Source organism: Gracilinanus agilis, chromosome 6 (assembly GCF_016433145.1).
Source record: "Gracilinanus agilis isolate LMUSP501 chromosome 6, AgileGrace, whole genome shotgun sequence".
NCBI lineage: Eukaryota > Metazoa > Chordata > Mammalia > Didelphimorphia > Didelphidae > Gracilinanus > Gracilinanus agilis.
Window position 1 is genome coordinate 271,516,458 of NC_058135.1, and position 13,454 is coordinate 271,529,911.

At 41.8% G+C, this 13,454-nt stretch overlaps 1 protein-coding gene and 1 non-coding gene across 2 annotated transcripts in view; both read right to left on the bottom strand.

Moving 5' to 3' along the window:
• CKAP5 (cytoskeleton associated protein 5) overlaps window positions 1-13,454 on the bottom strand; it is an 80,826-nt gene that overhangs the window by 12,322 nt on the left and 55,050 nt on the right. Inside the window, exons 30-41 of the mRNA XM_044681475.1 lie at window positions 13,099-13,302; window positions 12,789-12,924; window positions 12,088-12,281; window positions 11,173-11,345; window positions 9,919-10,092; window positions 9,570-9,690; window positions 7,869-8,048; window positions 7,310-7,497; window positions 6,066-6,141; window positions 4,122-4,448; window positions 2,846-2,929; window positions 2,580-2,739 (exon numbers count right to left, since the gene is read on the bottom strand). Coding sequence (XP_044537410.1) covers window positions 2,580-2,739; window positions 2,846-2,929; window positions 4,122-4,448; window positions 6,066-6,141; window positions 7,310-7,497; window positions 7,869-8,048; window positions 9,570-9,690; window positions 9,919-10,092; window positions 11,173-11,345; window positions 12,088-12,281; window positions 12,789-12,924; window positions 13,099-13,302 — 2,017 coding nt within the window. The remainder of the gene's footprint in view (window positions 1-2,579; window positions 2,740-2,845; window positions 2,930-4,121; window positions 4,449-6,065; window positions 6,142-7,309; window positions 7,498-7,868; window positions 8,049-9,569; window positions 9,691-9,918; window positions 10,093-11,172; window positions 11,346-12,087; window positions 12,282-12,788; window positions 12,925-13,098; window positions 13,303-13,454) is intronic.
• On the bottom strand, window positions 9,411-9,521 carry LOC123253177. The gene has a single exon (XR_006506564.1). It is a non-coding gene; the product is annotated as a small nucleolar RNA SNORD67 (small nucleolar RNA).

Below are 13,454 nucleotides of genomic sequence, written 5' to 3' on the forward strand. Positions count from 1 at the left end.
CCATTACATAATTGTGAAACATTACTGTCCATGGCTGAAAAGTCTCAAGATAATCTCCTGGACACTCCCTTAGACAATCCAGATCTAGTCTTTATTTACTAATGGTTCTTCTTTTATGAGGGATGGCATACACTACACTGGAGATGTTGTAGTCACAGAATTTGCCACTGTGTGGTCAGCTTCACTGCTCTCAAATACAGCCCTAAAACATGCCTGTATAATTGCCAAAGATAAAAAAGGCAACAATTTATACAGATTCTAGATATACATTTGGAATTTGTCATTCAGTGGGTATGTTATGGCTTCAGAGAGGATTTTTAACCCCGGCTGGAAAATCTATAGCTAATGCAAAAATTATTAATGAAGTTCTTTCTGCTCTCCAGCTACCAGAAGTCTTAACTGTAGTTCAATGCTCTGCCCATACAGGTGGCACCAACCCTGTCACTAGAGGAAATGACCAGGCTGCAAAGCTAGCGGCCATAGAAGGGCTTGAATTAATTTTAACATTAACAACCACTGATGATAAATTCATCACCTTCCTATAATAAAAAGGAAGTGGAAAAATGGAAGCAGAAATTTAAAGCAAAACATAAATGGGGCATGGGTGTCATCTGAAGGAAAACCCCTGCTCCCCATAAGTTTCTATCAACAAATTTGCCAAAGTATTCATAAAAATGATCACTTTGGTACCCAGGGAATCATGGATTCTGTTAAAAGAGTATGAATAGCTCCTGGTATTACTACTATAGCTGCTAAAGTGTGTGCAGTCTTGCCCTATCTGCCAAGCATATAACCAACACACCTTTCATGGCAAAGCTTTTGATGGGCTACCTCTGGCTTACACACCTTTTGAGTACCTGCAAATTGATTTCATAACAATGCCAAAGGCTGGACATTATAAATTTTGTCTAGTCATAGTGGATCAACTGACTAGATGGCTGGAAGCATTTCCTATTGCCCAAGCCACAGCAGCTTTTGTTGGCAAAGTGCTTTTATTTTTTTATTTTTGGCAAGGTGCTTTTTTAAAAGAAATTATTCCTCATTTTGGCCTGCCTGTATGTATTGATTCAGACAGGGGAAGTCATTTTAATGATTCAGTTTTGTTTCAGATATATTCTTATTTGGGGATAACTCCCAAATTCCATGTACCACATCATCCCCAGAGCTCAGGTCAAGTTTTTATTTTTTTTCCTTTAGACTTTGGCCACCAGGAATGTATACACCCCACCATGCTTAAGGATTAAGTGGCGGGGAAGGAGGTCTATGACCCATGTATGCTAGCAAGTGACGAATCAAAACAACTGACTGCCCCCTGGGAAGTCCAGAACAAAAGCTATCATTTGTCCATGTAGAACTGGAGGGTGGATACAGGAAGTGGCACAAAGAACTGTCTTTTAAATATGATGGTAACTTCTTGTGAAGGGGATTTTGCCCTTTGAACTTGGCCTTGGAGGAGCTCGGGCTTGAGACCTCAGACTGCTTCCTTTTGGACTGCCACATGGGTGAGTGAAAAGGCTAACTCCCTTTTTCCCTGGCTTTTCTGGAAGTACTAGTCTCTGTCTCTCTCTCAAATCTTCCTTACTTTCACTCTTCCTATTTGTAAATAAACTACCATAAAAGACATTCTGACTTGAGTCTTTCATTTGGAATTGAATAATCAATCCCTGGAGTCCATTACTCTTAAATATTCAGCCCAACCATAATTTTTACCCCTTACAATCTGAATAACAAATACAGACAATGCCTGTAAGGGGACCCTACCTGAAAGGCAGTCCTACCTGCATAAGGGAGAGTAAACTTCTCAAAATTCTATATTCCAAAAGGCAGCATAGAAATGAAGCTTTGAGCACACTTGAGATAAACTTGGGTCTGACAATTCTGTATTATGCTTGGGGATCGTGTTGCTAACATTTAAAATTGATAATGGGGAGGGCAACTCAAGTCTTCCTCGAACTGTTCCTTGACTCCGTTCTCTGAGAACAAATCCTGAGGGGTCAATGAATAATGTATAACTCTATGGGACAATTTTTATGGAATTTCACTTTTAAATGAAAATCAAGTTAGCCCAATATTTTGTGCACAGGAGGCATTCAGATGTTTGTTAAATTAAATGAATCTAATTCCACAGGATTTAGAGTTGAGTTCTCCCACTAGCTCATACTTTTTTTTTTTTTTAAACCCTTACCTACTGTCTTAGAATCAATAATATGTATTGGTTCCAAGGCAGAGGAGTAGTAAGGGCTAGGCAATGGGAGTTAAGTGACTTGCCCAGGGTCACAAATCTAGAAAGTGTCTGAGGCCAGATTTGAACCTAGGACCTCCCATCTCTAGGCCTGGCTCTCAATCCACTGAGCTACCCAGCTGCCCCCTAGCTCATACTTTCTCTGGATGAAAACAAACAAAAATACACCCCAAAGTTTTTTTTATCCCTTACTTCATTTATCCCTCTTTTCCTGATCCCCACAAGCAATAAATCCCATACATTCTTCCCCTTTGTGGAGACAATGACAATATAATTGGTGCCTACAAATTCCAGGCACGAGGAGCTATATTTGCCTCATGCTTGGAAGAAATTCTACCTGTTGAAGAGGGAATACGTCCTTTTCCCTCCCTCTCCATTTCTATCACCCGAAGGCCTCGTTCTACATAGCTCTGGAAGAACTGAGAGGAGTTTTTCAGGAAGGGTTCGATATCGGCATCAGAGTATTTCTTCTTATATTCGTATAGTTCTGCTAGGCCCTAGAGAATTAAAAAGAGAACAAGAGTATAAGGACATTATTAGTAGCAGAGCAGAGTTTTATTCCCTTTAAGAGGATTCCAATCTCAACTACTTCCTCTCTCTTACCTCCTTTGTGTTCTCTTTGGATCCAATCTTTTTAAAGATTTCAGCTAAGAAGTCATTCACTTTGGCCTTTGATGACTTTTCATCCTAAAGAGTTTAAGGACAAGAAGCAAAGTTATGAAGAGCAAAGTTCCCAATGACCCTCTGGTTTTGTGTTGTTGAGTTGTGTCCCCATTTAATAAGGTTTTCTTGACAAAGCACAACCTGCCATTTCCTTCTTCAACTCATTTTACAGATGAGGCAACTGAGATAAACAAGGTGAAGTAATTTTCCCAGGATCACATAGCTATGAAGTCTATCTGAGGCAGGATTTGAAAAAACTCCGGAAGGTGAGTTTTCCAGTTCCAATCCCAGTGCTCTATCCATTGTGCCACCTAGTTGCTGCTTTTGTACATGAATTATAAAGGGCCAACATCTATGATGGGCATAGAGACTGTTGACAATAGGCCAAGCCAATCCAGATCCTGTGTTAGGACCACTTATACCTCAGAGATGCCCATGTTTCCATTTCCTCAGGCAAGGGCCAGTCAACTAATTTTCAGATGAAGATACTTTAGGCCCATTTCTCCAAAACACAATAATGACCATCATATTTATTTGAGGGTCTTAAAGCCTAGGAGAAGATACTGAATTTTCTCCTGAGGTCTAAGAAAAACATTTACATGTGACCTTGGCCCATAAATATAAAGACTTCAATGGATTTAGATGTATAAGAAACTTGGCTTCCACAAAATTCTACAGAAAAGGAACCCACTATGCCTACCATCTGCTGCCACTGGTAGGGCAGGCAAGCCAGCAGCACTGGAACAGCAACGCATTTTGTGAAACAGAAAGCAGCATAAGGCAGCATATGTACCATATCCTCTGATGAAGATGGTCTAGTGTCCTGAGCCAAAGAGCCCAGGGAACATCAACCCTTTCCACACTCCCCACCAGTGGCCCTACTAACTTCCCTTGCCTCCTTAATAGCCACAATCCTGGATAATGCAGAAAGGAAAGCTCTTGACATCAAGGTCCTTGGTACTGTCCAATAGTTCAGCATCAGAAACCAACATGGTCTTACTCATGGAAACAACATTAAAGAAGATGCAAAAAGATCTTAATGAAATCTCCTTGATGTGCTTTACCACACTAGAATGAGGGCTCTGCCTAAGGGGATGCTTTACTTTCTCTTTGTATCCCCAATGTTTAGCTCATAGCAAACACTCAATAACCACCTCTTTCTCCCTCCCCAGACCAGATTGATCCCGACCACCATTTCCCATACTCCATCACTCACTATCCGAGATGCTCCCTTCTCTGTCTCTTTGTCAGCCTTGCTTCCCGTCTGGTCCAGACTATGCTTCATCATCCTACACAGGTGAGCTTCCAGCTCAGACTCATTTTTGTTGTCAATCATTGTTAGGTGGTCCAGGATCTTGGGCCCCTTCAGCTTGCAGAGGGTGTGCAGTAGAGTTTTCAGGGTCCGAATGGGGAATTCACTTTTACATTGCTTCAGTTTCTCCTTGGGGAATACTTTCATGAAGGTATGGATGTCCAGGAGAATCCTGTCCAGATTGATGCTGTTTATAGTATCAGGGAGAAGCCGAACCATCCTCCAGAGACACTGTCAGAAACCAAGGAAAGACCAACCAAAATCAGAAACCACAAACCAGGTGAGGAGGTCTGGGATTAAAGGCAACTCCCAGTACTTCTCCCAGCACCAATGATCCAAGGTCTCAAGGCCAAGGTATGAAAGTATTGTCTCACTCCTCACTCCAGGGCTAGACACAGCGCTTCCCAGTTTAGAAACTCTCTTCCTATGTGCCCTACAGTGAACGTGTGCAGGGATCACTTGGCACACAAGTAAATGGAAGTTCAGAGAAGTTGAATGACTTGCCCAAAGCCACACAAAGGCATCAGGGGCTAAGCTGAGTCAAACCCAGGACTCTCCTCCAAGAGCCATGGATCACTTTGGGTCTTGGGCTGATGAGTTCACAAGGCCTACCTTGAGGGTTTCTCAAAACCCCTAGGACTAGAAAGCAGGATCACATTTAGAGATGCTCAAGAGCTCTAACCTGAAGGGTCCACCAAGTCAATGCTACAGGTGTTCCAGAGGAGGATCAGGTGGTCTCTCACTAAGAGAAGCATCTCTGTTAGGCAAGAAATCATGTCCAGTGTTTGATACAGATATTCGAACTCAAGGACAGAGCCAAACTTTATCAGTGAGGAAGGAATGAAAGCACAGAGGAAGGCCCTGTATTATTGTAATGGTCAGGTTTGGTGTGGGAGAAGAGTACAAAGTACAATGGAGCCCTCCATTTGGGGAACTAGGTGACCAAAGGAATATTATATCATACATGCTGTCAGATGCAGCCAAGGTGGTAGGAGTTCTGCTAATGTGATGTTGGTTGGTTTTTTTCAGGGGGTGGTGTAGTTCTTTTTTTTTTTTTTTTTTTTTTTTTAATATTTTATTTGTTTAGAAACATTTTCCATGGTTACATGATTCTTGTTTTTACTTTCCCCTTCACCTCCCTCACCCCCTCCATATCCAACGCGCATTTCCACTGGTTTTAACATGTGTGATCAGTCAAGACTTATTTACATATTATTGATAGTTACATTGGTGTGGTCATTTAGTGTCCACATCCCCAACCATGTCCACGTGATGTTGGTTTAAAAAACGTTTTCATTACAAGAGAAGTGCTGTTGGGTAGGAGAGTCAGGAGGGTATATCAATAAGACTTAAAAAGTAGTTCTTTTAAAGCTCTCTCTGCATAAGAGAGATATCTTTCAGTTATTCTTAAGAACTAAATTAGGGTGGGGAAGATATGGGAAAGCCACTATATCTCAAGACAATGAACACTAGTTTAATTTGACAATAGTTCTTATGGTCTAAGTTCCATCTTAGTGCCATTGTTGGCAGTGAAGGGGTACAGAGAATATTACAGATCAATCTAGCTTTAGATACTTCCTAGCTATCTGATCCTGGGCAAATCACTTAATCTCCCTTTCTCAGTTTCTCTAATTGTAAAAAGGGGATCATAAAGGCATCTACCTCCCAGGGTTGTTGTGAAGATCAAATAATATCTGTAAAAAGTGCTTGGCAACTGCCTGGCAGTACTGTGTGGGTAGGTGCTATAGAGACCCACTTATTCCCTTTCTCTTCCCCATCTCCTGCTTCTTGACACTTTGACAAAGTGAGAGCACTTTTGAACAGAAACAGCCTAATTTTTGACTTTACCTTCATGACAAGTTCAGAGAACTTGGGAGAGCCAGCTGTTGCTAGAAGGCTGTCCTGGAGCAGAACCAGCAGGGCACTAAGGAGAAGAAAAAGGAACAGCATTTGAAAAACAAACAGATCTGCAGCCAAACAGCCTAAATCTCCAATCAGACACCACCACATCCAGAGTCATGGCTGCTGAGGGCTGGGCCCTTTTACCAATCTAGGAAATGATAAGCCTGCTGATCAGGCATTACTGTCAAAGAGAATTAAGAGAACAAAGGCCAATGGACTCTCCACCAGCATGCCTGGTTTACAGGGAAGCTTCACAGGGTCAATGACTTCTCCCCTTCTCCTCTTCCCAGACCCCATCTAGGATAGCTAAAGGGCAAAGATCAACTCTTTCAGGGATGGCCTATGCTGGTGATGGCAAACCTATGACACGCTGATGACACGCAGCCACATGTGGCCACATACAGAGAAATATGGGGCTGCGTGATGAGGATGAAATATTTACTGTAGTGTAGATACTGTGCACTATAGATAACAATTCTACCTTTGTTAATTTATCTATTTTGGTTTATTAAATAGTTATATATTACAATTATACATTTTTGTTAAAACTATAAATATTGCAAAATTATGGTTTTTTTCTCAAAGTGACACACCACCTGAGTTATGCTCTGTTTTTTTGGTGAATTTTGACATACTAAGCTCAAAAGGTTGCCCATCACTGACCTATGCCCTGATCTGGACTGTTTAACTAATCATTGGGTCAGAATCTGATGAGATGGATAGAGGACCATTAGGCCATTCTGCCTACCTGCCACTGACTCCTAAGATCCTCTATCTAGACTGTACTATATCTACCCTGCAATCCCACATCACTGTCATCACAGTACCCCTGGGACTTGCTCAGGACTCCAAAGCTGTACACTAAGATCTTCTTGCCCCTGCCCATGAACTGATCATGTACTGTTTTCCCCAATTAGTGCAGAAGCTCCTGGAGAGCAGGGACCACCTGTGCTTGGCACGAAGGAAGGTGCTTTCAACTAACCACACAGTCCATTCCCAAAGTAGCTGGGTTATGTGTGAACCAACCTACTGAGCTATCATTAGCAGTCAGCAAAAGTGACAGGTAATTTTATTCATTACCCATTACTTTTGTAAGCAAAAGGAGGGCAGTTCAACTTGTTAGGCAAACCCAAGTAGACCCAGTGGCTTATACTTTCCACAGAGGTCTTTCCCTGAGAGTTAGGTCCTACCTTAGGATATTGGTTTGGTCTGACTTCTCTAGGACCTTTACTACCAAGAGGTTGACAGAACGGAAGACCTGTTGTCCTTCCTCAAGATCTTCAATCCGAGAATCCAGCATCAAGGTAATGAGTCCATGCATCAGGTCCTTCAGTACGCCTGTGGAGGCCTCTCGGGCAAGGTTTTCAATCTGAAAGAGCTATCCATTCATAAAAGAAGGAAAGTTCAGACTTTAGTCCCAAGTTATGTAGAGAAGGAGAAAGCGACAGAAATTGTTCAACGAATAAAGAAGAAACATGATATGTTTGACAGATATTAAATATTACATAAATATTTGACTGTCCATGCACATCTATGTGAGAAAAGCACTCCTAGGTACTTAAAGGACATTAGGTACAGCAATTCCAGATTTTTATGAAGCTCATTTTACTTCCCAATAACCAGAATTATGGCCCAAGAAGCACAATGTCTGAAGTTCTACCAAATCCCATTGGATACAGTGAGAAAACCAAAGAGTACGGAAAAAGGGAAAGATGACACAGTCCTCCCCTGGGGTTGTTAGACCCTTACTGAAATCATGTTGCCAATGATACAGCTATATAGCTTGATGATCTCATCCTTATCGAGTTTCTCATCTGCCATATGTGTGTTGTAGATAAGTCTTAGCTGCATGAAGGTGGCGATCAGGAACTGGTCAATGTGGCCAGACATTGCTTCTGATTTGTCTTCCTGTCTCAGGACCTCATCAATCTAAAGACAAAATCCAAAGACATGCTATTCAAATGATATTCTCCTAAGATATGGACTACTTGGCATTAACCAAGATGATGACTCCTACAGGCCTACCCTTTTAAAATCAGTCAAAACAGGAACAGGAAAATGTGAACTTTCTGCTTTTCTCCACTGGACAACTCTAGAATTTTTTTTTCTAAACTCTTGCTTTCCATCTTGAATACATACTAAGGATCAACTAGTTCCAAGTATAAGGATGATATTAGAAAATAAGTATTATTTTATTAGTTTAGAGATAAGAAGTAGAAAAGCTGGATTAAGGAAAAACTGGAGTTTCAAATAGAGCTGAGAGTGTTCATTTCAACTGTTGGCAGTTATAACCGTTTTTTCTATGACAGTTACATGCTCTGGGTATGGCATTCTGAGAGTTGGCTTCTGGCAGTTCAGAGAGCCACACACAGGTTCTTTCTCTCGCAGAGCTGGAGAAAGTAACATCTTTGTCTCTATCTCTGTCTGAGTGAAAGACTCAAAGAAGTGGAGTGTTTTCTTTTACAATTTAGGAAACTGTTACTGTGTATAGATTGATTAAACTCCAAAAAGACCAAAAAACCTGGTCTCTGGTTTGGACTCTGAGTCTGTTAGGACTCAGAGTCCTAACCTGATGCTAGCCCTGGTTATCTTTATAAACGCGAAGTTAAGAATTATAGTGGTAGTTTTAGTTAGAATAGTATAAAATTTTGTCAGTTATATCAGGAAGAATTAGCGTAGCCTGTGAACCACTGGAGAAGCGGTTCCTTGCGGAATCTGGGAGTTTATTTGGGTGGAGTTAAAATCCCTTATAATTAGAAATCCTTTTACCCTTATATATATTTTAAATAAGTAGTTTATTTTTCTTAAATAAGAGTCTCTATAGCGTTCCTTGCACCTGGCCCTGAAGGGAAGTTCATCTTTGAACTTCACTTCACTTTACCACTGAAGATACTTTTGAATAACATCTATCAAAAGTATCGGGAATCCATTTTGAACCTTTATTTTCATAGTCTTTGTCCTTAGATTTTGTGCTTGCCCATAATTATTTTTACACAAGGCAGAGGAATATTAAGGGCTAGACAACTGGGGTTAAGTCACTCGCCCAGGGTCATACATATAGCAAGTATTTGTGGTCAGATTTGAACCTAGGATCCCTGGCTCTATCCACCAAGTCATCTAGCTGCTCCTAGGATTAAAAAACAAACAAACAAACAAAAAACACATCAGGGTCTAGATGAACAATAGTTATAGGTTCCCAAATGGGAAGAGGTCTTCTGCAATTTTCAATGAAGTCCTCCGCTACCTTCAAACAAGAAATTGCATAAAGGTAGCACTGTTCCCTACAAAGACTGCGAGTCAGATGGCCCCTGTGCACATGGCTTTGTCACCAGTTTACTACTGAGTATAGCCTGCATCACCTGATGCTATGGCCACACTAATGTGCAACTCATCACTCTCGCAGTCATTTGCTATCACTCCAATTTTTATAGGTAATGGTCTCCCTTTTACCTGGGTTAGGGCCTGGACGCTGGTGTTGATGTCACCACTGGCAACTTGAGAGATAATGAAGTTGATTGTGGATGCTGTATTACTGTGCATGTCATCGAAATGGGGGGAAACAGCCCGAATCCTAGGCGGCAGCAGGGAAAGGGGGAAAAGTTAAATCTTCCAAGGCAGGCACCAAAAGTAAGCTGGAAAATGTCACTTTCTCTTAGGCCCAAGTCTTGCTAACAGGCCAAATAGCCATAAGCAGCTTCTGTCTCATTTTGCCAGAGGAGGCTTTTCCCCCACCTCATACCTCACACCACCGAGGGTGATGTAGAATTGGAATTTTTTGGAGAATAGAATTTGGACTTACTTGGGTTCAGGGATAAGAACTGGCTCAAAAATGTCATCCAATTTGTGTTGGACCAGAGCTGGCATCTCACATCGGACAGTGCCATTATCATTTTCTATTTCATCTAGGTCCAGCTGGAATTCACGGGGCACTGTATGGGCTGTCTCCGAGTGCCCACTTAAACTTCGTGCTTGGCTAAAGGGAGCAAAAATAAGTTTACTGCAAGACTGTAGGATTTCCTCACTGTGTGGCATGAATAGGCTCCCAGGGGCCAAAAAGCTTCCAGGCAAATGTTTAACTTCTGGTTTCGCTCAAACCCCCTGATGGGCTGGAGTCCTTGATAAAGGCTCTTAAAACTAGTAGCTGCCCTGACTCATGGATATTCAGGAAGGGCAGCTATTAATTAATTAATTTGCATTAGCAACTTTTCTGCCATTCCAAGTAGAGAAGAACCAAGACTTTGAATATGTACATATATGGCAGCACAAACTGGCTCAGAGTCCACCTCTCTATGACTAAAGCATAAAAGGTCAAAGAGATGGCTCCCCCCAACCCCTCCTGCCACCAATTACTAGATTAGGATGATTAGTTCAGGCAGTGCTCAGATATAGTCCCCAGATATGTAGTTACTGCTTTTCAGGGGAATATTTGTGGCAGGGAATGGATCCCAGTTCATTTGCCTTATTGATGCTGAAACTTCAATAATTCACAAGAATCCACACTATCCCTGTGGCATGACCTCCAGCAGTATACCCCATTTCTTCAGAACAAAGTTTTCTGAGTCACTGAGCAAGTTCTGGATCACGTGCAGAGTAGCTAAAAATCACCACATTTATTAATGGTAAGGCTATAGATGCCTGTGGAGGAGGAAGTGGACTCAACTCTATCCATACTTATAGACACTCCCACCACCCTGGGTATAATCTCTTAAGTCAGTCGCCCTGCAGAGGGGATGAATCCAAGTCAGAAGTTACAAAGATCTAAGAGCCCTGCTGACAAGGAGTGAGCAGGCAGTACTTACATCCTGTAAGTGCGATACATAATTCTGTCCACGGAGAAGCAGTGAAAGAAGGCACAATACCATTTAGAAGAGGTTTTGAGACAATGACAAAGACAATGAAGACGGAAGGATCAAACATTGTTATATGATATCTGCCCAGACACTATCATGCAAGACAATGGTTATGGGAACTTAAGATCTATCACAGGACAAGCTCTGAGCACGAGGGCAGAGACCACCCAGAAGCCCTCAGCTGGCCCTTTCCTTATACGTACTTTAATCTAGAGGACACATCCTCGCTAGGCCCCTTGCGTAGCATACTGGCATTAGAATTCAAGCTTTGTGCTCGCTGAGGTCTCTCTTCCACCTGCTTCATGGGGGCAGATGTCGGTCTCTTTGCAGCCCTCTTAATCCTCTCCTCAAGCATGCTCATGTCCTTTTCTGAGAGCTGTGTGACAGAGCAAAGTTGGATTAAAAACCTTTGCATTTCATGACTTGAGTGAATATTGATTCCTACTAGAATCTAAAGACTACAGATTAAGAACACAAGACAGAAATGACATTCACACTCACATATGGACAGTACTTGCTTTATATACATTCAAATTACACAAATTTGACTCCCTGGTCTTGGAGAAGTCTGAGGAACCATCACTTATGTTAATCAAGAATTAGCTGTATATACAGGTGAAAACTTCTGGGTCAATGCACGGAAAGCTGAATCTCTTTAATCACTACTAATAAGTGCCTAACTAGTGTCACTAGGTGGCATGATATAGTAGAATAAGATTTCAAAGGAGAAGCACCATCAATGGAGATCCACCAATAAAAGGTGCAAAAAATTGCCAAAATGACTATTCCTCCCCACTAATCACCCTCTTTCTCTCCACCTATTCTACAATCCTTTTAAAGTCTAACAATGATTAACCTAAAGTGTTTCCATATTGTTAGGTGGAAGTGAGGTCCAGTCATGTCAGTGAACTGATCCAAGTGAATGCTGAGAAATAGGCTCGAAAACTCCCTCTACTACACAACTTATGGTCTGGTATAAGGTCTCTCAATTTCCTAATCCTTAAGGGGGTGATCTATGAAACATTTAAGGACTGAGAAAAAGCTTAAGCTGCTCAGGGATTGCATGTCCACACTAGCCTAACAACAATCAGATTATGTCCAAGAAAAAAGCCACTCACATTTCCAATGAGTTTGAATACTTGATCTCCATGCACATTGTACACTGTGACAATGGTATTGAGGGCAGCATTGCGAACAGTGTTATCCCGATCTCCGATATGGATAGCCATCTCCTTTAAGGCTTTTCCTGGGGTGGGCTGGCAAACATTCATGCCATAGGACTCAACCAGACAACCTAGCTCTTCCAGGCACTCTAAGGAAACCAAAGAGAAAACCCAGCATGTCACTCTAGAAGGTTGGACTCACAAGATGTGACTAAGAGATCCTTGGACAGTGCCCTGTCTTTGCTGGGCAGATTCTCCCCTTGGACATACTGAAGCCCTAAATGACTTTACCTCTGCCAGGCTCTCTAAGAGGTAACATTCCTATAAGGCACTAGGGGTTCCCAATAGGAAGGCTATGAGGCAGTTAGCCCCTGGACACCAGGGGTTTATTTACTGAGTAGCTTTCGTATCTCCTGACACCCTAAGTCCATGCAATGTTAACTCATCCACAGTCTCCTAGTTTATGTGAAAAGATGTGTGACTTTGTCATGTGTCACCTTATTTTGGATCAACTATGGCTCTTCCTCTGAAGGCTGCTTTTGATTTGTATCTTTATACTCAGTGTCTAATATTTAGTCGGTACTGAAGAAATGCTGGTTACTTGATCAATTAGGGCACTCAAAAACTCTCGTCCCAAATTATGTTGCATATTGTACCTGCACGCTGTTTGGAATTTTTGGACTTGGTGCCTTCCATGATAAAAGGGAACATTTTGCTGGCTGGGTAGACAAGGCACATCCGATTCAGGATGGCACGGACGTCTTTGCGGATGACATCTTTTGGCTCCCCAACCTGATCAACAAGAAAAATGAGTAAAGCAGAGTTCTCCGTGTCTCTTTTTCCTCTCTCTAGACTGCTCTTAAAGACAGGAAGAGGAATCTCTGTGTAACAACCTAAGAGGAGGGGAGACAAGAATAACCGTCCTGGAGAACTTCGCTCACTTTCCAGAGAAAGAAGTCACACTACCTTCAGGATGAGATAGGGGATGAAGGAAGATGCCTCATTCTCCGTCAGGTGATACTCCTCATCACTCAGCAGAGTGAAGAGTAATTTCAGGTATTCCAATGCTTTCATGAGGACACTTGTATTGGTATCAAAGAACCTTAGGGTAAGCCATTTCAGGATAAGATCCAGGCAACCAATGACACCTTCCTTCTCACTCTCCAAGTGCTTGAAGACAAGAAAAAAGTACAATTCTGATTGCATAAAAGATACATTGGACAAATACCTACTTCATGCATGCTATTAAAATCCGATAATGCAAACCAGGGGAATTAGATTTTTAGGTCCCCCCCAATTTATAAAATGACTACTGACAAGAA